We start from the raw sequence: 27,965 nt of genomic DNA, 5'->3' as shown, positions 1-27,965 counted from the left end.
TGGGCTACAAATTCTAAATCTGAAGACCTGCTGAATAATGTAGTAACAAACAAGACAATGATCAGAACTGGAGGATGCATTGGCTGGGAGGGGCAAAGAGCACACATCCAAAAGAGAAAGGGGAATTTTAATACTCATGGGGTTCTTTTTTGTTTTTTGTTTTAAATGTACTTAGAGGTTACCAACTGGTGCTAATGATTTAACAGAAGACTAGTTGCAAAAATGTACATAAAAGGTGTGAGAAGACTCAGAAGCTAGAAAGAATCCACAGAAAAGGGTAATGTTTTGAAAAAGTCACAGGCAAGGGAAGCCAAGGGAGAGAATTAAACCAACACGAAGGGAGGCACTTCCCAGCAAAACAAAACTGACGAATGTCATAAACATCAGATACAACAACAAATCTGAAAATCTTTCTTCAAATTAGCAATTATTCAAAATGCAATCTGAAAAGAATAATAAAACCCAAACAGGTGTTTAATTAACGGAATCCCCGACCCTCAGGCAATTAAGCAAGGAATCAGGGATAGCAAATGGAACGCAAAACCAAACTAAACCACTAATTCAAATATAAAACTCATTGAAAACATGCTATTTTACAATCTTTTTTATTGTTGCGCTGGCTGAACTGGAAAGGAATCCAGTTTCCAAGAGCCAGTAATAACTAAACTCTAAATTTCTGTACCAATAAGACCAAATAGCCCACACAGCACACATATACAACATGAAAGCACCATCTTTACAAGACTTCAGCTCTTGTACCAACGTGTAAAATTTGGCACTTAAGTGGTGTTGGATCCTTTTGGTATTTTTTAAGTTACAGTTTAAAACTTTTTATGGATTAGCCATTTTCTTTCATGGAATATTGCTATTCCTTCTTGTATTTTTCAGTGTTACAAAAGGGGAGACCCCTGGCAAGAACTGCAATTTCTCTTTGTACTCAACAACAACAAAATCACTGGGAAACTCTCCTCTCCGAGTTTCTGTGTTGTCTACCATCAACCACGCCTAAATATGTTGAAGTCTGTTCAGTATTTCTGGGGGTAGGTTAGCTGTACCAGGTCAGACGTTGTGGTCAAAAGAAGCTGCAAGTCTCCTAAAGGGAAAAGTGTACGGGCTTTGTGAGCATGATTTTCTTCACTGTCCCAAAGCGCGTGCACTTTACTCTTGTAGGAGCAAAGGTTTTTGCTTTTATTTTACTTACTTTTAATTTTTGAGACTGATTCAAATAATTGCTGGAAGTCTAATTAATGTAAAATTGTTGCCTTTATTTAAAGTCTATGTATACACTTTCAACATCCTACCTAGATTGTGGAAATTCTGTCTAATGATGGCATATCTGACTTTGGGAAAAAGTCAAATGTCATTTATAAATATAACTGGAGCAATAAAATGGATCTATCTTGAACCAAAAATGAGTTATATTCACAAAGATATTTTTTTATAAAATGGTCTGAAGGCCAATCCAAAAGAAGAGTTCTGAGCGATGGCAATACACTAGAACATGTGTCTACCCATATATCAACTTTGAGGGAAAACAGCAATTTGTATAATTTCTGGTAAAATTTTTAAATATCATTAATGCACAGATACAGTGTGATTATGGGCATTAATGCCTCTGTTTGGAATCAGGCTTACAGATGGGCCTTGTTCAAGAAGAGGATGGCTAAAAATGATGGCTTAAAAATAATAGCTAATACAGAAAATGCTTATGATGACTAAAAAAAACAGTTATAAAATAAAGGGATAAAGGTATTTTAAAATGGCAACTTTTAAAATAACCTTTTAGCTCACTTTTGGTACATTTATTAAAAGTAGTTTGAGAAAGACCATGTCATTTCTAAATTGTCAAGGTTTATGCTACCTTTTATATTACACTTGGATATCAGTACTATTTATTGATTCTTACAAATGGTCAGCATACAGATGGGTAGCTTTTATCTGTGAGCTTTCACCTATACGTAAATATATAGTTCTCAGTTATGAATTTAATATTATCTGACAGAGGCAAAAGATAACAATCAATATGAAGAGTATAATGCAGGCAATTGCTTATGATTATAATTAGATTTAGTAATAGGCCCCAGCAAAGAATTAGGTAATCACACCACCTCACTATCCTGAAATATCTTAGAAGCAAATCAGAACAGGTATTTCTTCAGTACTTGACCAAAATCCCAGGGCATAAAGTACAGGTTAAGCCAGGGTTCATCTTATCATTGATAGCAAAGTCATTCATTGTGTATTCAAATTACTGAGTACTTGCCACATAATTAAGTCCCAGGTGAAGTGTTAGGGATACAGTGACCTCAATTAGCATTTGTTAAAGCTCATTAACTCCTTGTATAGTAACAGAATGGTCATATTAGCATGCAGTCATTTCTCTTAATGATAGCTTATGAAATAAAATTAAGATAGAGTAATTAAGATAGAGCAAAACAATAGAAAAATTATTCAGCTGATACCCTGTTGTACAGGTATAGACATCTGACGAATTCTGGCCAAGTGTTATACTAATAAAGCATATACTGACTACTTCACAAATAAACACTCAATTGTGGTTTCATAAGTTTTAATATCAAAAACATTTTTAATTCAATTAATTCCCAGTATCTCTAAACCAAGAATTTTGTTCTCTAAACCAAGAATTTTGTTTCACGAATAACCGCTGAGAAAAGTTTGAAACATTTTCTCAACAATGTGACTGTATTACTGGTGCACCTGGGTAGCTCAGTCAGCAAGTGACTCTTGATTTCAGCTCAGGTCACGATCTCACAGTTAGTGAGTTTGGGGCCCATGTCGGGCTCAGCACTGGCAGGGTGGAGCCTCCTTCGGATTGATTCTCTCTCTCTCTCTCTCTCTCTCTCTCTCTCTCTCACAAAATGAATAAACATTAAAAAAAACCCCAATGTGACTATTATTACTAATGTAGAACTTCTCGCCCATTATCAAATGGCTTAAAATTTCTTTCAAAATCGAGACACTGACATTTCACTTGAAGTATCACAATAGAGAAGAACAGAATTGAACACATCTTTTCCTTAAGTCAAGAAAACGATGAGAAAGGTCTTCTAAGGGAATTCCACAGGTGAACTGAATGAATCTTTTATCTCCATAGGAAAAGAAATATTTTTAATGGCATAAATATAAACTCACAAAACCAATCTGGTTTTGGCAAGAAAATGAAAGCAGATTATTTTCAATGAGTAAGGTGGACATGGGCAGTATGGTTTGCTTCTGAGCTTCAAAATCAAAACAGGAAGCTTTGAAAGAGCTGAAGTTTCCTACCATATAATTTTTTATCTAGCAGTAGTTTGGTAACTGTGAAGACTGAATTTTCTTTGTCACAAAACAGCAAGTTCTGAAATGATCAAGTAATTCACTTTACCTTTCAACCTTTTCAAGTAAACTGGAACATCACTCTTAATACTTTTGGAATCCTCTTCTGTTCTTTCCCATAGCATCTGAGGAGGGTTGTTCTGTGCTAGCCAGTCAGCTACTTTATTTTCCGGTGCCATCATTCCTGTTTGAATCCCTGGTAGGTCTTGAGTTCCGGGAGAAGACTTCTTGGACTTGTGGCGCTGATCAGAAGCAAATTTTGTCACATGGTCTCTAATAGTTACCTTCCCTGGGGTACTGTCATCAAATTCAATGGTGAATGAAGCATGCCCTGCACCTGCTGTATGGGAACTTGGTGTGTCTTTTGTCGGGATTTCATGAATAGTGCTCTCTGCTATTTGTGATGGCTGCTGAAATTCTTTGGTAGGGATTTCAAAGTAACTCGGTTCCCTACAGAGAGGGAAAAGTACATCTTCACTTGCAGCTGCAGATTGTTCCTCAACGTGCTTGGCATCTATGCTGCACCCTAATAAAAAAATAAGAGAAAATTCAAAATATTTGGGAGCTTCTAGCACAGAAGGAAATATAATCATGGCCATTTGTATTACGCCATGAGAATCAGAAGGCAGATCAGAGCCTGGATGAAAAACCGGCAAATGTCAGAGAGAAGAGATGTCGACTATAAACACAGTGTTCAGGTACCAACAGAAGATGCAAGAGAAGCCACGACAGCAAGAGATGGATCCTTCATGGCTAGACTGTATTTTTTCCAAATTGGATCCAGAAATCATCCAAGTGCAAAAGAACTGAAATCAAATGTGGATGGAGATGCACGTTCAACATACATATCTTAGAGTAACAGAAAAAATAGGAATTTCCTTATCAAGTCAGGAGGATGAAATATGTATGAACAAAAAGTACAGCTTCTGCACAAAGTAAAATAAACATGAGGTCACCATGTGAGCAATATTCTAGAAGTAATTATTCCACTTACCATTCTTCACCATGACACTGAGAGGCATTACTTCTCGAATTACAAAAATAACATTGATGTGCGATCCTTGTGAGAAGATGGATACATTTTGTAAAGAATGAAAGAATAACTAAACATAAAACATGGTTTGCTTGCAGCACTGCGATCCAAGCAGCAGTGTGAAAGAAATAGGTTAAAAATAGAAAATTTAGTTGCCAGCCAATAAGCCCAGAAGAAAATTCACGTGTATGTCTATACATGTGTCAGAATATGCACAAGTGTCAAGAATTCTTGGAGGAAAGCTGAATTAAATCTCAGATCAAAACAACCAGAGTTGGCAGAAGAAGTGAGCAACGCTGGGGTGCTGTCACTATTGTTCTGCTGTCTCAGAAATGAATATAAAGGTACAAAAATGCATTTATACATAATATATGTAAATGAATAAGTAAACAAAATACATAAATGAAAATGATAACTGAAAAATTTTTGTAAACTGTGTTACCAGATACTACAAATGCAAAAAATAAATAGATAAAGAAATAAAAAAGATTAAGCTGCTCTATTTTTCAGGAAGCAAAAGAACCATAGCCATTATTAAGATGATAAAGAGTTCAAATGAAAAACATTTTCCTAAAGCTCATAAAAGTCCTCCGTTTTTAAACAGATTGATGGGAAAACCGTATGCAGGTAATTTATTAGGAGGAAAGGCAATACAGGGAGACTAGGCTGTTTCCAGTCATTCCCCAATTAAGTGAAGTAATATTTGCTCTCTTGAAGCATCGAATATTAGATCTTGATGGGATTCTTCAGGTGCTGTAATTGAATTCTTGGCAGTACTCTCTGAATATAAACAAACATCAAACTGTTTGCTTTCAGGTAACAAGAAGGGGACAGCAACACTGCTGTCATCCAGGGTGTGGAACAGGGTATAGAGAACATCAAGCTCCAGTCCCCCCGCCTCCCAAAACAAAACACTACACAGAAGGTAAACAGAGTATCTAACAAAAACAACTTTCAATGTAAAAATTATTCTTATCAAAGTATACTTAATTTTTCTTATAACTTAAAATGAAAAATGTACATCAGAAAATACATCAAAGCAAAAATTTTACATGCTAATTGGAAGAAGAGATTATACAAGACTAAATAACCTAAGTCATGTTTTAAAAATTTCTTTCAGGGGCGCCTGGGTGGCACAGTCGGTTAAGCGTCCAACTTCAGCCAGGTCACGATCTCGCGGTCCGTGAGTTCGAGCCCCACGTCAGGCTCTGGGCTGATGGCTCAGAGCCTGGAGCCTGCTTCCGATTCTGTGTCTCCCTCTCTCTCTGCCCCTCCCCCGTTCATGCTCTGTCTCTCTCTGTCCCAAAAATAAAAATAAAACATTGAAAAAAAGAAAAAAAATTAAAAAAAAAAATTTCTTTCAGAGTTAATTCATCTTTATCTTAATAAAAAAATGTTCACTTGGATTCTGTTTACTCTGAAGGCCTGTCATTTAAAATTTCCATGACAGTAAAATTAGGCACTTCCCATGTATTAATGAATTCACTAATAAACGCTATTTGTAGTTTTTCATACATGGACTTATTTCCTGTTCATTACGATGTACTGTACTTGTACTTGGTCAATTCCATATAGGGCAACTGGCTTATAAACCTATCCTCTCTTACCTATGTATCTATCTATCTATACACATGTATACAACCACTCAGTCATTTATTATCTGCTTTGCTCATCTTTCTAGCAACTGGCTGGGAATAAGGGGTGGTACTTTCTTACTACCACTACCAGATACCCAAATAAAATGATGTGGCTGAAGGGCAAGCCCAAACCGTGAAAAGCTGCTCCGGGGGTACAACACTTACCATCTATTTGTCATTCATGATTTAAAGGAATATTTTCCTAATTTTCCTTCCTTGTGAAGGAAAAGTTCACAGTTAATACTGACATACTTTCAACATGTTTTCACATTATAACACATAAAAACAGCCTAGATCAACTGCACACCACTGTTTTAAAGGTTATCACCCCTTAGTCCTACATCCAAGTCACCTTTACTTCAAGGACTGGAAACCTGAGACTTACACAACTTATCCAGAAATCAGTTATCTTGCAACATCAGGTAGCACAGTAGAGGGGAAAGGCAGCATGTTACGATCTGATGAATCCTGTGTCTGTCAGTCTTTAATTCTCATTTTTCTCATCGGAAATAATGGTATCTATCCATGAGATCACTGTCTTGATCCAATGAGGTTCAGTATTAAGTGACATCATGTACATTACCCAGAACAAAGCCTGGCACAAAGTAGGCACACAAATAAATGTTTCTCTCTTTTCCCCAACTCTCCAACATAGCTAAGAATTAGGGAAACAAGAAAAACTAACTCTAAAAAACTCAAGAAGGATACAATAACACCTATACTCCCATATTCATGACCTTTACTAACAGAAAAGTCACTCACTCAAGAGTCTTTTTACTATCTGCACAGACACATGTAGCAAACCTGAAGTGAGGATTAAGGTAAGATACACTGCACCAAGAAGTAAGGGTCAGACAGATGGCAGGAGTAAGACAAAAAACAAGAGCTTGGGACCCAGCTCAGAACCACAACAGTCCAGAACCATTCTGTGCAGAGGGCCAACAGTCCCACGCCCCGTAATGTCTCCCAAGGCTGTCATGTGATGTATCACACTGCAGTAAGTGACATCCATCATGGTGACTTTGGGTCATAAACCAGAAACTTATATTATATTCAGGCTTCTCCACTTGAGAAGACAGTGATATGGGTAATTCATTAATAGAAATATAGAAAATGGTCAAACTTTTACAGAAATTGTCAGTTGTAAAAGTTCAGTCATTTGGAAAATTCATTACGTGAAGGAATTCATCTCTCTGGAGATGATAAAAAGAGATCAAGTGTGGACCTACTATACTTGGGAAATGTAGGCCTACTAGAAAAATTATTGGGAAAATTAATACAGAAGAATAAAACTGCTCTATCTCAGAACGCTGATGGAACAGATTCTGGAAATCTGTGAATTTAACATTCATTTACCTTCAAACTCAGTTCTGTTTATACCAAATTAAGTAAATTAATATATTAAATATACTAATATTTTGAGTATACTAATAGTCTGTCATAATCTCAACTGCTAGGTATTTAAAACTATTTAATAACTGATTATGCTAGAATTGCTTATCTAAATCAGAAGAGAAAACGGGGACAATATACCTCCAAGAAAGCCATTCCCTTCATTCTTCTGTACGAAATTAAGAAATATTCAATTCCAGATGCTAAAGGCAATGATGAAAGCACATTCACTCAGCCTACAACATACATCCAGCCTGGCATATTCAAGGACTGCAAATAAAGACTAGGAAACAGCAAAAGGAGTCACAACTTGAAAGTTTCCAAATTTAGCGTGATTAGATGAAAATCAACGTAAAAGAGCCAGAGCTTTATTCCTCACAGCTGCACACACCTTCTTTTCAAACACACCTTTGCAACACTAGAAGACCTTTAGATGTAACCTACGTAAATGTTTACACCAAGTTAGCAGGCCCTGGGCGCACCTATAGCTAAAGTGAGGGCAGTTCTCCTTTTTAATTGGACTAAAAATACTCGGACAATTTCTGGAGAATTAGATTGCTCCAGTATATACATTTGCTTCCAGGGTTAGGTCTGTAGGAGATTCTGGATACATGTGGACCCACTGAGAGGGACATAACAAATTACTAGGTCGCAGATACTCTATTAGCTTTTCTGAAATGTTCCCTCCTCCTAACAATTTCTAAGATTTTGCATTCTAATAATGGGTAACCAAGAAGCAAGTCACTTTTTGTATTTACAAGTTGCATGCTTAAAGCATAAATGAATCACTTATATTTCATAACTGGAAACATTTAATAACACTTTCAAAATGATCAAATTAAATAAGTACCCATCTTCAAACTGATTCTACAATCTCGGCTAGTATCATAAGTTATTTCAGGTCAGTAAACTGTTCCCCTCATCCTATATTGTAAAAACTGCCAATGATAAATCTGAAACAATAACATCCTTGCACTAACATAAGAAAGCAGATAAGATTCTCTCACAAGACACCTAATAGGCCAAATCTGGCTGGGTTCTTCAAGCAATTTAACACAAACATAAATCACTTAATTCCTTCTTACTCAAAAATAATCCCAAGATTATGAGACAGCTTTTGTCATCTGGCAAAAATGACACTCGATGAGACATGCCACATAAGCTGATAATCATTTAAGAATTTAGTTTCATTCACACAGATGGCCATGAGGGGAGACACCCCCCTATGTGGCCCTATACGCCCACTGTGGACTGAAGGGCTGAGAAAGGGAGAAAAACCAGTTGCTGATGACACTGTAGAGATGCCTTAGCCAACCCTGAAGAGGTACGGTTATTTAAGCCAGGAAATTTCTTTCCTGTTCAGTCTCAGGTAGCATTTGTTATTTGCATCTGATGTAATGCTGAATGATACTCAGTATGAATACTAAGTATTTCTAAGCTTGGACATGAAGAAAACTGCTGGTGGAGAGAAACAAGGAAGCTACGATGGGAATTTATTTGCAAAGTTGACAACTTCAGTTTGGGGCACTTGTAAAATCAAGTTGATAAAGCCAGCTTTCTTAGACCTGTCCAAGGTCAAATTAGCACATATTTAAAGAACAGTGTTCTTAATTAATTAATTTATTTATTTATTATCTTGTACAATTAGGGCCGAAGGTAGAAAATTGAGAAGAGTTGTGCTGGGATCTATCTTTGACTCAGTCAGACTTGGTTTTCCAGACTGCTCCCTGGTACCTGTGTTCAATTCCTACAGTTCTGGATCCTTATCTGATATTATCGTAGAAACTGCCCGTTTCACCCTTTGGTGTTGATGTCTTTGCCAAGTCCTTACGTGACAAATGACACCTCCATTCATTTCCTGGAAATCTTGACCCTTGCTGGCTTAAGGGCACTTGGTTCATTACTAAATCCCTCCAGCAACACAAGAATATGTTCCTTGACTATTAATGTGACCCAGAACTAATTTTTCATTCTGGCTGAACTTGGCTAGTCTTGCTACCATATCCCAACAAACAAAGCAAACTGAGGTTTTAAATAAGTTTTAATTTTATATCACATTTCTGAACATAACAGAAACTGTTCATTTAAAAACATGATTATATACCTGTGAATCTAAGGAAACACACAATTCGTTTGTGCCCACTATTTTGGTCTAATTGAAACATTTTAATAATTCTTTTTAAATACCTTAAATGCTCAATTACATTATTAATCTATTTTCCAAGTTTTAATCTCATAAGTTGGAAAAACCTTTTAAATAAAATGATACTGGAATTAATACTTTATATGAGAATCATTCATAATAAACTTAAAATGACAACATCATTAAGACATTCATCAACATTTTTTATTAAATTAAGGAGTAATAGATATCTTTTTTTCAGAGTTGCCAGATTTTTGTTTAATTACAAATTCTTCCCCAAATGTCCATTTAATGTCACAGTCTTGAGATTTTCCTTACCTGCTGTTCCGGTTTCATGACTTTTTTCTTCAGGTTTGCCATTTGACTTGAAAGCCCTTTGTTCATCCACCTCATCATCCCCCCACCATGATGGCTGCCCATATAATGGAGTACCACGGGGCATCGCAGAAATATCTGGAAAAGGTGAAAAAAAAATCTGTCTAAAGCATATGAAACAGAAAAAAAAAAATGGTTTTGCAGAATGCTAGAATTGCCTGGCTAATTTATTAAATGAAAACAACATATAGTCTAGATAGTTGAAGAGTACTCTAAGTTGAAAAACTTAGTTTTTGTGTCAGACCTTATTCAATGTTGGACATGACTAAATAAATGAAATTTTGCACTGGCTGATATCTAAGTAATGCACACTGCTGTAACCTAATAGCTTTTTGCTAAGGTGTACTCAGTATTTTGGTATACAGAAATGGCTCATTAAGTAAGTCGAGATAAAAAAGACAAAAGTAAGTTTTGGTATGAATGACCATGAAAAAGTTTTTTTAAGCCCAGGGGGACTGTACAGTAACTAAATTTAACCTAGATGTTAACATGACTAGTAGATTTATATTTGAGCAAATTTGGTAATGCCTATTCTATTAATTAAAAAAAAATGTTTTTGTATGAATAGGATTATTTATGTAGAGCAGTTCCTGGAACATCATATATACAATAATAATTATGATGACATAATATCATTGGATATTTCCTTTTATTTTTTTAGATTTTTTATTGTTATTTTTAAATTTTTTTTAACATTTATTACTTTTGAGAGACAGAGAGAGACAGAACACGAGCAGGGGAGGGGCAGAGAGAGAGGGAGACACAAAATCCGAAGCAGGCTCCAAGCTCCGAGCTGTCAGCACAGAGCCTGACACAGGGCTTGAACTCACGAACCATGACATCATGACCTGAGCCAAAGGTGGACGCTCAACTAACTGAACCACCCAGGTGCCCCTGGATATTTCCTTTTAATTCACTTGTTATAATTCAAAAAAAGCAGACAAACATTAAATAAAAATATTGAAAACTATATTTCTCTCAAATATTTAAATATATTAAACACACCTATATAGAACTGTCATATATAATTATGTGTTATAAAATGCTTTCTGATGAAAGTGTTGGCTATATTAAAACCTACTCTAAAATTGTCATTATTACAAGTTTACATGGACATGGCCAACTTTTTTAGAACAAAGGATGCAATTTCTTCCTAACCACGTATAAATATGGTATTTCCAAACAGGTTAACTTACCCATGGCTTTTTCCTCAGACTTCAGTGCTTCTGTGGCTTTATGCTGCACCTCTGCTGATGTATCTGCTCCCTTTGAATCCAGGCTTTTGGCACACGCAGATTTTGATAACTCTGATTCTGAAGATTTTTGGGACAGCTGAAGCTGAATGGTAAACTTCTCATGCTATAAAACATTTAAAAATGAAAGTGAAACATCCAGGAGTGAAATCGACCCTAGCAAATGGTGGATTTACAAAGGAAATAAGTAAAAAATTTTTACCTTTAGTGCTTCTTCAGGGACCCTCATTTCTCCTCGAACTACAGTGAAAAGATTTGTATGTAAACAAGGCTAAGGAAGAATATATTTCAAAATTGTGATAATCAAGCTTAAAATAATCAAAGATAATTTAGGAATTGTCCTATTTTCAATAGGTAATTACAACAGAAGTATCATATTCCCCTTAAGAGTTAAATGTTAAAATATGCTCATAACTGTGAGGACTTTACTTTCTAAATACCAGAGAAAAATCCTGGGGCACCTGGGTGGCTCAGTTGGTTAAGCGTCTCACTTCAGCTCAGGTCATGATCTCATGGTGCGTGGGTTTGAGGCCCGCGTGGGGCTCTCTGCTGACAGCTTGGAGCCTGGAACCTGCTTTGGATTCTTTGTCTCCCTCTTTCTCTGCCCCTCCCCATTTGTGCTCTCCCTCTCTCTCTCTCTCTTTCAAAAATAAACAAACATTAAAAAAAAATACATACTAGAGAAAAATCTTAAAATCTAGCAAATAATTCTAAACTTAATAATGGCCTTCAGGAAGTAAATAACTGGGTAATAAATCAGAGCACAAAGACACGTTCAGTTCTCACAAACAAACAATATGACTACAAAGAAGAAAAAGCACCTGGATCAAATTATATTAATACTTAATCACAAAAATGTAAAAGGAAGTATGTCATCAGTGATTATCCAACAGCAAATCCTGAAAGAATTCGATTACTCAGACTTCACAAGCATTGATAAAAATGAAGCTCACTCTGAAAGTGCAAAAGAAATTCTATAATTAGAATCACAATCACCCCTTTCCTCCAGACATTGCAATCAGGGTCGTATCACACTGACAAACAACTGATTCTATACAATTAGAACCAAATGCTAGAAATAATGGGTGCTTTCATTATTATGCCAAAAAGAACAATGCCTCTGTATATTAAAAAACATCTTTCACTAAACAGTAGAGGTCACATTTCCCACCATTACTTAGCCCTGTACTAAAAGGACTTTTATAACCATGTACTAAATTCTATTATCCTTTACCAATTCATAGCACCCTATGACTTCAAGGCTAGAAAGCTGTAATTATCACAAATGATTGGGGTAAAAATAGTTCCCATACATAAGGAGCAGTAAACTTGCAAATGAGTTTTTAACTTCTATTTCTGTTCATTAAAATGATAAAAATTCAGAATTTTTTGGAATTGTAAAGAGCTTTAGGGACTATCCTGTTTAATTCCTGTTTAATATCTCATCCTTCTCTTCTATACATAGGGAACTTGAGGAATGGAAGGGCAAAACCTAAGACGAGAATCTTGTCAGCTGAAACCCAGTCCAGGGTTCCTGTAGCTGTGAAATATTAGAATTTTCCTTTTTTGTTATATGTATATGCTGATACATATTTGCTGACATATATGAAAATAAGTATTTCATAATTAGTAATTTCATACTTAATGAAAAATAAAAGTCCAGTAACTTTGTTTTACACCCAAGAAATGCATGAACAGCTGGAGGAGATTCACAGCATTTGCATACTTCCAATGGAAAACACAGTGTCTCAAAAAAACAGAAAGCCATTTCCATTTTTTCAATGGGAAACACCAATGATTTTAGCCTGCTCTGGGGGTTTTCCGGTGCTCCATTCAAGTTTATTGCTGAGGGAGTTCCAGGCTGTCCCCTAAGGCTAGTGTGGGGTCTTATGTTTACACCTAAGACTCCTTGAAGATCTGGGAAAACTTGAGAGAGCCCACACTTCTTGGGGTCAAACACTTTATCTTTCGAAAAGTTTCATGTGTGCGAAGCCAAAGATTTCAAGGATCCTCTTGTTTGGGTCATGAGTTCGCCTGAGAACACCGGGCTGGCTGGGAGATTCTGAGACTGCCCTAATTCCAGCTTAGCTACCTTCTTCCTAATGTAACTTCCTAAGTTATAAAAAGTTTAAAATCCTACTTGTTAAAAATTGTATTTGTTAGGTTATTTCCCTGTTTCTTTACATCGGGCTGTGATTGCGATTTTACATCTTCCCTATGCTCAGTTTATTCAAGAAATGTTTATTGGGGCACCAGGGTGGCTCAGTAGGTTAAGTGCCTGACTTTGGCTCAGGTCATGATCTCCTGGTTCGTGGGTTTGAGCTCAGCATCTGGCTCCACAATTACAGTGTGGAGCCTGCTTGGGATTCTCTCTTTCTCTCTCTGCCCCTCCCCCACTTGTGCTCCCTTCAGGGAGCTGTCTCTAAATAAATAAACTTAAAAAAAAAATGTTTATCTACAAGTGGGGTCAAAGAAACTCATCTGCATACTAGTAATGCATTCAAAAACATCTTATCTAAATGTTATCTCTTATCTAGATGATCTTAGCTAGATAAAACATCTTATCTAAATGACAATTAAAGCTAACTAAAAGGAGGGCAACATTTTGAACAGTTTTAGTTACTCCTAGGGCCTTAAAACAACAGGTGTCAGTGTGAACATGTGTCTCAAAAATCATTTTAAAAATTAATTTAAGTTGCTTCACTCGGGAGATACCACACACTTACAGAAGAAATCAAATATTATATATGAGTTTTTGTTGCTTGGTACAAGGTTTCCAGTGTTAAGGTTTCAAAAGATGCTGTATTTTCAAACTGTTTAATGGGCATTAATACAATATTCTCTCAAAAACTGTATTACTAAAAAGAATGTGACTTTCATGGTGTTGAAGACACTGGATGCCACAACAAATGAGAATACTTGAATTATTTTACACAATGAAAAATACATTCTTTTTCTAAAATTTATGTGTCTTATATGTGTGATTTAAAATACATATATAGTAAGACTACCCTTAAAAATTTTCCTTAAAGTTAGCCAAAAACTTGTCTGTTTGGATCTTCTCCTTAGAAATATGAGAAATTTAGGGGCACCTGGGAGGCTCAGTCAGTTAGGTGTTCGACTTTGGCTCAGGTCGTTATCTCACTGTTTGTGGGTTCTAGTCCCGTGTCGGGCTCTGGGCTGACAGCTCGGGGCCTGGAGCCTGCTTCGGATTCTGTGTCTCCCTCTCTCTCCCTCCCTCTCAAAAATAAATAAACATTAAAAAAAAACCAAAACATTGTTTTAAAGAAATATGGGAAATTTAGGGGTGCCTGCATGGCTCAGTTGGTTAAGCATCCAACCCTTGATTTCAGCTCAGGTCATTATCTCCCAGTTTGTGAGTTCAGGCCCCCCATCAGGCTCTGTGATGACAGTGTGGAGTCTGCTTGGTATTCTCTCTCTCCCTCTCTCTGCCCCTCCTCTGCTCGTGTTCTCTCTCTCCCTCTCAAAATAAATAAATAAACATTAAAAAAATATATACGGGAAATTTGTTTGACTACATTCATAATAAAATACACAATTACGCTAAAATAGATTGCACATTGTATTAACAAGGCAGGTCCTAGAAGATGGCAAAGTTAAAAAAAAAAAAAAAAGTTCATAGCAGAAAACCTTCCAAGGGTAAAATTTTATTTCTTTAAGCAAACTTTCTACTAGCTTAAGTTTGTCTTTATCTTCAGAAAGATGTATCGTTTTGTTCTGGAAGATCAATTCCTTTGTCCAGCTTTTAGAAAACCTTGTTCTAAAACAACTCCTTTAAACTTTTCTTCTATGACTTTATTCCATATCTAATACCTTATGTCAATTTCTTAAATTTAGCTCTCTCAAACTTTGGAAACATCCTCCATTTTTGAAATCTGGAAAGTGTGTTCATGCTTTGTTGTGGACATCAATCACATTAATCAGGAAGAACCCTAACTTCTCTAAATGAAGAGTCTTTGATTTTTAGTTATGTTTATCCCCTTCCTGATCATTTTAGCAGCCATGATCTGGACCCAAACACACAATGCCATAGGTAATGTTCCAATTATAGATAAATCATCATCTTAAAAGACACGACAATGATTTTTACCTTGTTTCTAATACAATTAATCCAATCGTTTTGTGGACATTATAGGAATAGACAACTACTTTGGGAAAAAGCAGCCCATTAAAAAAATTAAGGTACTGGGTTCTTTATAATAACCCTGAGATGACTGAGATGGTAAGGATTTTGAGATTTATGGTATTTAAGTAATGTTTAAATCATTTTCCACTAAACATGGAAACCATATCATATTCTGATATTCCTTCTAGTTCACAGTGATTCCTTTTTTTTTTCTTTTTAATGTTTATTTTTGAGAGAGAGATAGAGTGCGATCAGACACAGAGAGAGGGAGACACAGATCTGAAGCAGGCTCCAGGCTCTGAGCTGTCAGCACAGAGCCCGACACGGGGCTCGAACTCAGGAACCATGAGATCACGACCTGAGCCAAAGTCGGATGCTTAACTGACAGCCACCTAGGCACCCCTGCATCTTAATCTTTTTTAAACTGGTTCCTTATCTCTCCCACCTCTTAATACTGGTATAGAATAGGTTTCAGTTCTTGGATCTCTTACCAATCTATATTCACTACTATATTAACTACTACTTTTCCAGACACATGAAAGCTGAAAGAATTCATCACCAGCAAAACCATACTGCAAGAAATGTTAAAGGAAGCCCTGAGCAGAAAGAAAATGATATCAGATGAGAAGAACAGATCTATAAAGAGGAGCGAAGAGCATGAGAAATGATAGTTACACTGGTTTAAGCTATAAGAGTACAATGGGCATAAAGATATAAGATATTTTTATTTCAATCTCATTAAAAGATAATTGACCTTCCACTTGTAATAATGTAGTATGGAGTTTGTAACATCTAAGAATAGAGTTTGACAATCATAGCACAAAGGTCAGTACAGAAGAAATGAAAGTATACTACTGTAAGGTTCTTATACTATATGTGAATTGGTATAATATTGCTTGAAGATACAACTTAAAGAAGTAACTACAAATCTTGAAGCAACCAATCAAATAAAAAAGTTATAGTTAATAAGCCAATAAAAGACATAAAATGGCATCATACAAAATGTTCAAAAAATCCAAAATAAATTAGAGGAAAAAGAAAACTGATGGCACAAATAGAACAAATATCAAGATGACAGAGGTAAACCTAATTACACCAATAATCACACTGAATGTGAACGACCTAAATCCCCAAATTAAGGCAGAAATGATCAGATTGAATAAAAAAAAAAATACCAACTGTATGATGCCTACTTCAAATGTAAAGACACAAATAGGTTAAAAGCAAAAGAACATAAAAAATAGAAAAGATGTTCCTTGCTAACGGCAATCCAAAGAAAGAAAGGAAAGAAAGAAGAAAGAGAAAGCTGGAACAACTAAATCAATGTCAAAACAAACTATATTTTAGAGCAAAGAACATTGTCTTGAATAGAGCAGGTCATTTTCTTTTATTTTTTTTAAGTTTATTTATTTATTTTGAGGGAGAGTGAAAGTGTGAGCTGGGGAGGGGTAGAAAGAGAAGGAGCCAGAGAATCCCAAGCAGACTCCAAGCCCAGCACAAAGCCCTACTTGTGGCTTGATCTCATGACTGCGAGATCAAGACTTGAGCTGATATCAAGAGTTGAACACTCAACCCACTGAGCCACCTTGGTGCCCCCAGCAGGTCAATTTATAATAATTAATGGGATCAATTCATCAAGAAGACATTTTAATCCTAAATGTTTATGTACCTAATAACCAGGTTTCGAATTATATGAAGAAAAACTACTGCAAGGAGAAATAAGCAAATCCATAATTATAGCCTAAGATTTCAATATTGATCTCTCAATTAACAGAACAAGTAGACAATCGTTCGGTAAAATATAGAAGGTGTGAACCAAATTGGCCTGACATTAATAGGACACTCCACCCAAACAACAGAAATGCACATTCTTTTCAAGTACATATGGAACACTTACCAGGAGAGATAAATTAGGTATATTCTGGGCCATAGGACAAGTCTCAATAAATTTAAAACGATTTGAGACATACAAAGTATGTTCTCTCATCAGCATGGAATTAAATTAGAAATTAATAACAGAAAGTCTCTGGGAAAATCTCCAAATTACTTAGAAACTAACAAACTTATTCAAAATTATTTGAATAACCAGTACTCAAAAATCAAGAGAAATCAGAAAGTATTCTGAACGGTAGAGCAGTACTTAGGAGAAAATTTATAGAACTAAAAGCCTATATTAAAAAAAAAGTCTCAAACGAATAACCTCAGTTTTTATCTAGGAAAAAGAAATTAATTAGAAATCAAAGAGGAAATAGAGGAAACTCAGTTAAACCAAAAGCTTGTTTTTCTCAGAAGATTCTTCCCATTTTCTCCATGAAATTCACTCTACCCACAGAATTCTGTCAGTTAATGGTGACTCTACTTTTCCAAATGCTGAGATCAAGTGCCAAATCTTGGACTTTCTTTCATTCTACTTCCAATCTAATCAAGAATATTACTGGCTTCCTCTTCAAGATGCACCCATAATCTGATTCCTCACCACCTCCTCTTTCACCACCCTGCTGTAAACCTCTGACTCACCTGAGGCTACTACACAGCCTCCTAACTCACCTCCCTCTTTTCACTGCGGCCCACTTCCATCCTTAGTCTTCTTGAACAAGAATAGCCACAGGATGTTTCTAAGTAAGTCATTATCATGTCACTCTTCTGGTCAAACCCCTGTAAATGGCTCCCCATTTCACTTAGAATAGAAGTCAGAATCCTTGCAATGGTCTGTTAGGGCTGATGTGCACCCCGCTCCCATACCCCATCTTCCTACTCTTTACTGGTCCCAACCACAATGACTTTTGAAGGCTGTTCTTCAAACATGCCAAACATGTTGCTGCTTCAAGTCCTTTGTATTTAACTCTTCTATCTTCCTGAAGAGCAATTTCCCCTGATATCCATATGGCCAGCTTCTTTACTTTCTCCTTATCTTTGCTCCACTGTGGGCTCCATGAATATCCTTTTTTAAAATTACAACCTCTCACTCACCACCACGAGCTCTCTGGATCCCCCAGTTACACTTTTTCTCCATTGAACTTATCATCCTCTACTATTCTTTTTTTGTGTGCTGTCAGCTTCCTTCAACCCCATTAGAGTATAATCGCCAGGAGGACAAGTATAATCGCCAGGAGGACAGAGTGGTCTGTTTCGTTCACTTTCGTGTCCCCAGACCATGGGGACAAGGATCTCCCAGCACACAGGAGATACACACATTTAATAACTGTGAAGTGAATAACCTTAGGCTTGCATATCTGCTAAAGTCTGGCCACTTGGACACTTAAGAGCTCCTTTTTGATTACTGCAGGGATTATTATCCCTCATGAGTTTATAGTCATTTCTTAAACTTGGATATTTCTTCCACTACTGGCTTTTCCAAATCACTTAATTTCTTTAATTAGAAAAGCGCTTGTGGCAGATAAATTTTGTGTCTTCAGTTCTACCTCAATTCATGGTAAGATGTTCCTTCTATTACTATGACATTGTAATAAAGAGTTTTCCACTCCAAAGAAGAGGAGTTCGTAAACTGGCTAACTATTAAGCTTAATTTTAATAAAAATAAAGCACAATTATTTCAGCCAAATATAAAACAGGTAAATGTTACATATAAAATTTGTTTTAAAAATTTCATCCCATACAATAAAATTTCATCCTAATGTTCATTTATGTATAGTTTTCAAAAATCATAAGCAATAGGAGATGCTATTTTAAAATAATAAAATTTACTGAGCCTACTCTGAAGATGTGGATAACAGTTCTGGTTCAACACCGATTCATAACACGAAGAAAGTCCTTTGGAACCAACAAAACATTTGTCCCAGCAACCCCTATTGCTGACTATCATGAGCTGGTATATAAAAAAGGAAGTATTAGTTCACTACTAAGAAATCACTACACAAATTGTAAAAGCGGGAGTTATTTCTCAGCAGTCGTTTTCTTTCCTTTTTTTTAATGTTTATTTGAGAGAGAGAGGGAGAGAGCGAGCGAGCGAGGGAGGGGCAAAGAGAGAAAAAACAGGCTCCAGGAGAATCTGAAACAGGCTCCAGGCTCGGAGCTGTCAGCACAGAGCCTGACATGGGGCTCAAACTCACAAGCTGTGAGATCATGACCCGAGCTGAAGTCAGACGCTCAACCGACTGAGCCACCCAGGAGCCCCTCAACAGTTTTCTCTTGATTTAAAAGTCAAAGTAAACATTATAGAGTTTTATTGAAACTCAGATTTTCTATTTTCTCATGTTTTGAGTCAGATTAAGGAGGTATTTAAATTCAAAATATATTTATTTGCATTTATTGTTTGATGAAACTTTTTATGCTGGTGGAAAATGGTCCATGGATCAAGGCTTTAATGTTAATTCTTAATCATTTTATGTGATTCATATTCTTAAAAGGATTTAAAACATACAACTCATAAATACTAAGATTCAATGGTTTCACTTTTCAATGTTCCTTTGCTGTAACAAGCTAAAAACTATTTTTCATAAATTTTAAGTTAAATCTAAAAAAAAAAACTGGTTATGCTTTAAGAACAATTTTAAAGTGTTAGTATGTTTATTTTATCTATGCATCAACTCCAGGTAGCTGAGACTACATTTGATATAGTATAGTGATAAAAGTCCATCTGACTTGCCAATGTTTAATATATTCTTCAATATTAAAGTCCAGATAAATGTAGTAACTGAAAAATGAAAACTCAAGAAAAACATTCAGTATAAGGTGGAATATGTATATTTTAATTAAATAAAGTCAGTCCCCTTTATTTCAAAGCTTTTTGCCTTATATGAATAGAAATGCTTTATTCTTCTTCACTAGTGGTTCTTTACTATACCCTAGGGAGGACAAAGTCATGTCCCTACTCACTTCCTAGAATCCTATTTTGTTACTTACTTATTTACTTATTAAAAGATTTTATTTTTAAGTAATCTCTACAACCAACGTGGGGCTCAAGCTCTGAGATCAAGAGTTGCATGCTCTACTGAATGAGCCAGCCAGGCGCCCCTAGAATCCTATTTTTAACGAAAGAATTTTAAATACACACTAACTGTATAATGAACTGAGCCTGGGAGTATGGGTCTCAGAAGATACAGGATACTGAAAAATCTGAGTTAAATAAGTGATAGAGACAGAATTCTTAAAACAGAGTAAAAGTACGAATGGGAAAAAAAAGGTAGGGATAAGTTCTCACACTCCTCCCAGGACACTGATCTGTGCCATGCTCATCCAAACAACAACAAAATCCCTGGGCTGGGCTAATATTAAACAGTCCTTTGTCCTCTCCTTGTTACATTCTCTGATACCCAAATTACACATGTAAATACCACTGCTGAAACTATAGGGATGGGGGAAAAGCTGAGTCCATCAACTTTTCTAGGATTATTTTTAGGAATAGGCATAACAACCAGAAAATATATGTATTATTTTTAAACATGTATTTTAGTATGGGAGGGCAAAGAGACTTCTAGCATGCCTTTACTGAAAATTCTTAGATCAAGAAATGTTAATGTACATCAGAAAAGCTTTATGAATAAATTCAATAAATGCACAAAATCATATAAGGATATCATATCCAAATCTCAGCTTATCTTCAAGTTTCAAGGTGATATAAGTCTGTTCTGGAATCCTTACATCATTCACAAAAGTCTACAAAGAGAGAAAAAGATCTTAGGTTACATATGAAGTATTAATTATTACATTTCAGACAAACACTCAAACCTTATACTTAAAAATACATTAGCTATGGTGGCTAACACAGCTTGTGTATTACAAAATGTGCCATGCATCTTATAGGCTGATAAATGATTTTCATACTAAGTCTTTTATTAATAATTGAACACACAAAGAACCAGGCTGTACCTCCTCTAAGTCCATCACGCTGCCAAGACAAATATAGGCATTTAAAAATGATGCTAAGAAAAGCTCCTAATGTGAAGCTGGCAAATTGTAAAATACTTAACTTTTGATATATCATCAGGATGCAGGGGACTCAATTTTAGCTTTTTTCGGACAATTCTAATTATTTGTGAGGTCTGATGTTTCATTACTTTTTTAAAAAATTTATTTATTTTGAGAGAGAGCTCGAGCGAGTGGGGGAGGGGCAGAGAGAGAGAGAGAATCCCAATCAGTAGCTTGATGCAGGGCTCGAACTCAAAACAGTGGGATCATGACCTGAACCAAAACCAAGAGTCAGATGCTCAACTGACTGAGCCACCCAGGTGCCCCTATTCCATTTTTTAAAGTAAATTTTCTTTTTGTTCTTTAGAAGAATTCTAAGAATAAAAGTAATGAAATACTGGGGCTGCTGGTTTCAGCTCTGGTCGTGATATCACGGTTCATGGGTTCAAGCCCCACATTGGTCTCTGGACCTGCTTGAGATTCTCTCTCTCTCCCTCTTTCTTCTCTAACCCTTCCCCTGCTCACAAGCACATGCCCTCTCCTCTCTCTCTCTCTCTCTCTCTCTCTCTCTCTCAAAATAAAGAAATAAACTTAAAAAAAAAAAAAAGGGAATAAAACTGCTATTCTATTTCACAATTGCCATATGAGTCTTTTAGACCTTTTTATGACTCTAAGATACATTATGGGATCTTACTGATCTTATTTTTCCTTTTTTTTTTTGAAACACTGTGCTATTTCACATCATTATTTTATCATTACTTATCAATTATTTCTAACTATGCTGAAAATAACCAACATAATAAGAAAACAGAAGAAAATGGAATTGCCCAGAACATTGCTATCCAACAGAAATATAGTGCAAGCCCCAAATGCAAGCCAAACATATACTATTAAATTTTCCAGTAGCTGCATTAAAAAAGTTAATATAACAGGTGAGATTAATTTTAATGCTATATTTTAATCCAACCCATATATCCAAAATAGTACCATTTCAACAAATAATTAAATATTTTTCAATAAGAACTTGAACAATTCTGTATTTCACATTTTCACAGCATTCCTTCATCTTTTGATGTTTTCCAACACTTATTTGATTTAGTTTCTAAGTGGATAAATGCCCAAGGCAGGTATCTATCAGGTAACTAGAAGCAAAGATGATGTAAAAAGAAATAAATTAACCTTCTGTTAACAAATCTAAAACTGAGAAATGTTTTGGAATAATAGAAGAAAGCTATCATCTTAATAAAACTATAAGCTATCAAAGTCTTAAAAATAATGCATTTTGACAATACAATGCAAGAAGAACTAGAAATAATGATAAGCTAGAACCAGCTGGATATGCACTTGAAATTTGAAAAGCAACATTTACAAAACGGATATATATCCCAGGTCTCCCTTGACAACTGATGAACAATACCCATTTTGTGTATTATGTACCTTTCAAAACCAGAAAAATATGAAATAAAAATATGAGCTTGTCATGACTAATTTTTACTTAAAATTTCAAGTTGTTTTTCATTATCCTTACTTCCGCAAATTATTTGTAAAAAGACAAAGAGTCAACTAGACACAGATGGCAAATGGTGATGACTATTTTTCCTGGCACGTTGGAAGTTAAATTGGAATTTGCTAGATTCACAGAACACAGAACAATGTTATACTTAACTGCCCAGAATGCAGATATCATATAAACACCCAAGTTTTCCTCTGATAAGCTGAAACTTTAAAAATTACTTTTTTCCTAGTGAATTCCATTTTTTAAAATCTTCTATTTTATTGGATTTGAGATGGCCATAATACCTTATCTGGAAAAGCTCCCTCCATGGTGAGGAAGTTCAGAAGGGTCCTAAGTGACATACAGTAAAATATTACAGGAAATTATGTGATTACGGTCATATGCTCAAATTCCTATGCACGACTAGCACTTTGTAATAGGTCACAGAATACCAATTTATAAATCTATAGAAAAAATTAGAAGTTATAGTCTTAATTTCAAGCACAGATATATGAAGATAGTGGCATACTGCTAAAACTTGAGATCACACCTTAGTATGATGCATGAGTAATCCTAGAAAATAAGCTTCCAACATCCTTCACAGAAAGATTAAAATGTTAATATAAAGAAAATTTTGAATACAGGCATTTATAAGCTTTAATTTCATGTTCATTTCCAAAATGAACATTTTACAGTGTTTTAAAAGTTACACCCTGAGGCAGGCACCTGGGTGGCTCATTCAGTTAAGTGTCTGACTTTGGCTCAGGTCATGGTCTCATGGTTCGTGAGTTCAAGTCCCACGTAGGGCTCTGTGCTGACAGCTCAGAGCCTGGAGCCTGCTTCAGATTCTGTGTCTCCCTCTCTCTCTGTCCCTCCCCCACTCACGTTCTCTCTGTCTCCCTCAAAAATGAACATTAAAAAAAAAAGTTAAACCTTGAGTTTACCAAAATATTCTATGTAGAGTTACAAAACAGAAGAGCTTTTTCAAATGATGGAAAAGAAAAGAATAAAAGAAAACATTAATTCACTGATGTTTAGTATGCAGAAGACAAGCAATTAGATACTTGATGTACAAGGAATGCCACACTTCTAAGCCAGTTTTACTTAAAATTGTTTCAACTTAAACAACCATTTTACTCAAAAGGCTTAACATGACCAATCATATCCACACAAAGCTTAAGACAGCTCAATTCTCTTAATTATTAAGCACCTACTGTGTGTTTAACATACATACTAGGTAGGTACGTGCAGAACGAGAAACATACAATTTTAATATGCTGGCATTTATGACAGAAATATTCCCTAAGGTCTAAAAAGGCTTAGGAAATATGAGCCAAACGCAAAGTTTCAGCTTACAAAAATGCAAGTGAAAACATCTGAAGGGAAAAAGTCTCCTGAAGGTCTGAAATTACGCAAGGAGGAGAGAAAATTTCAAAGAGCAACAGGCAAAAAAAAAAAAAAATCATTTAAGTAAATCAATTATGGAGCATTTTAGTAAGTCAAACATGGGGAAAAATAGGATTGATTCCTTACGTCAACACCATTTGCTCACACTTGTGCCTTGTAGGAGGAACAGACAACAACAAGGAGGCACAGAGAATGAATTGACAAACATCTGAGTTCATAAGTGGAGTAAGAGCTGGGATTCACACTGAGGTCTCTGAACTACAAATCCCACATTCTCTCCAACTCAAGGAAGTATGGGTGCCCGAGCCAGGCCAGCTCTTCAAACTCCCTCTTCCAAACCACTAGCTCATACATAGAAGCAAACCAAACTAGAAAAACATCTATTTATTTGACATACAACGAAATTGCATAATTGATTGCATAAAACCACATAACCACTGTGTATTGTATTAACGCCCTGGGAAATCTGAACAGAGTGAGCGGCCAGGGGCGTAACCACCCCAATCACACTGCCAGAGACAAAAGTCATCTCTTTTTTCCCTCTCCTCTGCATACTCTCTCCACTCTACGCCACTGTGGTCTGATGCTGGTAGAAACTCCAGTGCGAAAAGGGGATCCAGCAGAAGCTAGAACACAGGGAGTCGAGGGGGCAGCCTAGAACAAAAGCCAGAGGTAGAATGCCATGGGAGGCACATGGCAGAGGCCACAGTGGCTCTCAGAGGGGCATGTGCCCCAGTGGGAGAGGGAGGCAGGAAGAAGTGAAGGCAAATAAGGGTTCTCACAGGAGAAGCTTCCAGGGGCTTGCGGGGAAACAGGCCACCATAACATCAGCAACAAAACCCGTTCCAGCTTCCTTAGGCAGAGCAATCTCATTTTGGTAGCAATAACATCAAGTATAAATCTAGGTCCCCTGGGAGTGTTCTTTTAGGGTAGGATGAAAGGGAGGAGTGAAAGTGGTCACAGTTAAGAGTTATTTATAAGTTGGGGTTAGTTGGTATGTGCTTTTAAAAAAAATAAGGCAGTGGATTCATTGGAAAGCATGTAGGCTCCAGGGTGCTGAACTCGTTTTAACTGCTTTGCTTGCCACACCACCACCGCCAGCACTTACTGAATGCTCACCACGTACTGTTCTAATCATTTACAATTATGAACTTATTTATAGCTTTGGTACAACCTGAGAGAAACGCCATTTTGCTACGAACATTAAAAAAGTTGAGGAACAGAAAAATTAAGTAACCCGTCTACAGTTACATCACTGGTAAGAATTCAAGTGGGGCTCATAACCACTACATCGTGCCCCTGACTTCTAAAATTACTGCTGTTAACCTCATGCTCAAATTTCTAGAGTTATATGAATATGAAGAGCAAACGGTCTCCTTATGGATTAAGCGCATGGCAGCTGGTGGTTCACAACTCTGTTCTGGTGTATTCTCTAGGCTGCCATCTGGGTCAGAGCACAGTTATCGCTTGTGTGACGGATGCTCCCAAGTTCCGTAACAGGCACAAACTCACACGTACTGTCGTCAGGCTGCATCCCCACGCCAGTACTACTGAGCAGGAATTTCCATTTCGTTATCTGAAAGCTAAAACAAGGGAACTGAACTTGTCAGTCCTCACACTCACAAATATGAAGATGTATGAGGAAACCAAATTTCAGAAAGTGATTGTCCCTGTGTTTAGGACTGGTAAATTACAGACTGACATTCAAATCTAGGTACTGATTTCAAGTTCAAAATGCAAATGTTGCCCCCTATGAGTTATTATCTTCCACAGAATTACTGAGTATAATCGAATTATGAAGAAAGGTCAACCTAGAGAAACTTAGAAGTACTTCACCTGACTTCTTTTTATAATGAAAAACAAGTAATTTTTATATTTGATCACAGTCTTTTAAAAGAATAAAACACTGTGATGTAATTCTCACTTATTATTTTCCAAGGTAATAATGTAAAGACATCTACGCACAGCACTGTGGTAAAGATCAATCTTTCTGGCTTAAAACCAGAACATAACATTGTTAAAATAGTCCACATACAGAAGTTAAAATTTTTCTCCATATTTTCCTTAATAAAGAAAACAAATTCAATTTCATCAAAAAAAGACTGACTGTATTCGTGCACTGTGCAGACTCCTGAGCAAACGTTCATGACTGTTCAGGAGCTCATGACTCAACACCGTGACAGAGAAGTAGAAGAAGATGTAATACAAAGCAGAGAAAGCACCCCAAATCAAGATTAAAACAAAGGCTTACAGATGTGGAGAAGGACGAAAGAAGTTCTGCAACTGGGAGCTGGGAAGCACAGTAGCTTACTTACCTGTCTCACGTTAGAACGGTTTCTACCTAGTCTGCTCTGTTTCTGCTTTATCTGCTCCACGTGTTATTAATGACGTCAGCAAGTTAATATTCCTAAATACCTTTCCTTTGTTCCTTCCCTTCAGGAAGAAGTGGAATCTGGGCTTGACTCATATAAATTTAGAAGTACAACTTTTCTAAATGACAAGGCAGATGGGAGAACTACTAGGTTGAAGAAAATCTAACAAAGTATTTGGAGGAGACCGAACAGCAGCAGAACTACTATTCGGGAGGCAGGACAAGGGAAAGCCCAAGGGAGCAGGAATCTGGAAAAGTGTCAAATGTGAGGGATTTTGGTTCAACCCTGAATTGAGACTTAATTCTGTGTGCCATGAGAAACAAATAAAGGCTAGAATAAAACTAATAGAAAAACAAAGTATCTCAAAGATTAAACATCAGTCCTTCAGTACCAGGGCAACTTAGAACAAGAAAACAATGTTTCACTATAATTGTTCAATTTCTGCATAAAGTTTATTTTTTTTTCAATATATGAAGTTTATTGTCAAATTGGTTTCCATACAACACCCAGTGCTCATCCCAAAATCTGCATAAAGTTTAATGTATATTTCAAAAAGCAGTGGCAGTTGGAAGCAGTGGGGATACATTTAGTTTCTGTTAAATTCATTTTAGTAATTTCAACAGCACAGATGTAGACAAATACTGCATCAGCTTGTATTACCAAGGCTATTAGAAAATTAAAAAATAAGAAATTATTCAATACTTCAGCATTCTCTTAGTCTGTGGCTAGTTATGTTCCAACAATGTGGAAAGACCAAATGAAGAATTAGGAAAAAAAACTCACTGCAGTAACACAAAAATATCTTCAAAGCAGGAATACAGAAAAGCAATAATGAATACTGGTGTTTAGATCACAAAGTCACATGTTTAAGGTTAATGGATGTGTTTCCTGTCTTTTTTACTCTAGCACAGAAAGTTCTCCAGCAGCTGGCATCAAACTATGTTTTCACCTTTATCTTCTAAGTTAACCTATACTTCTTGGGCTCCCAAGAGTCCTTTTTTTCATACTTACTGCCATGGCTTTCCACTATTCTCCCACATATAAATTCAAACCATCCGGTGAAGTCAAATTTCATTTCATCTCCTTAAAGAAGTCTTTTTTAACCATTATGGAAAATAAGAACCAGCAACCGTCTGCATTGCTGTATTTACTGCCTATACAGTTTCTTGGGAACATGGGCTCATTCCATATTCTACTGTATGGTCCCCAAAGTGCCACATACCTAATAAGCCTTTAGAAGTAAAATGCAAACCTGGGTGCCTGGGTGGCTCAGTTGGTTAAGTGTCCAACTTCGTTTGGCTCAGGTCATGATCTTGCAGTTTGTGGGTTCAAGCCCTGTGTCGGGCTCTGTGCTGACAGCTCAGAGCCTGGAGCTTGCTTTGGATTCTGTGTCTCCCTCTCTCTCTCTCTGTTCCTCCCCAATTTGCGCATGCACGCAAAAAAAAAAAAAACAAAAAACAAAAAACCCCAGAAAGAAAGTAAAATGCAAACTAAAGAGAAGGAAATA

General features: G+C 36.3%; 1 protein-coding gene across 9 annotated transcripts in view; it reads right to left on the bottom strand.

Moving 5' to 3' along the window:
- The window catches only part of CEP170 (centrosomal protein 170), a 127,035-nt gene that overhangs the window by 49,301 nt on the left and 49,769 nt on the right, over window positions 1-27,965 (bottom strand). For all 9 annotated transcript variants that reach the window (XM_030302247.1, XM_030302251.1, XM_030302253.1 and 6 more), the window contains exons 4-8: window positions 20,854-20,932; window positions 11,372-11,430; window positions 11,113-11,275; window positions 9,860-9,994; window positions 3,386-3,862 (exon numbers count right to left, since the gene is read on the bottom strand). In XM_030302247.1, the coding sequence (XP_030158107.1) occupies window positions 3,386-3,862; window positions 9,860-9,994; window positions 11,113-11,275; window positions 11,372-11,430; window positions 20,854-20,932 (913 nt within the window). The remainder of the gene's footprint in view (window positions 1-3,385; window positions 3,863-9,859; window positions 9,995-11,112; window positions 11,276-11,371; window positions 11,431-20,853; window positions 20,933-27,965) is intronic.

This window comes from Lynx canadensis, chromosome F1, assembly GCF_007474595.2.
Source record: "Lynx canadensis isolate LIC74 chromosome F1, mLynCan4.pri.v2, whole genome shotgun sequence".
NCBI classification, from domain to species: Eukaryota; Metazoa; Chordata; class Mammalia; order Carnivora; family Felidae; genus Lynx; species Lynx canadensis.
Note: the sequence above shows the minus strand (reverse complement) of the source record. Positions and strands in the feature narration are given on the sequence as shown.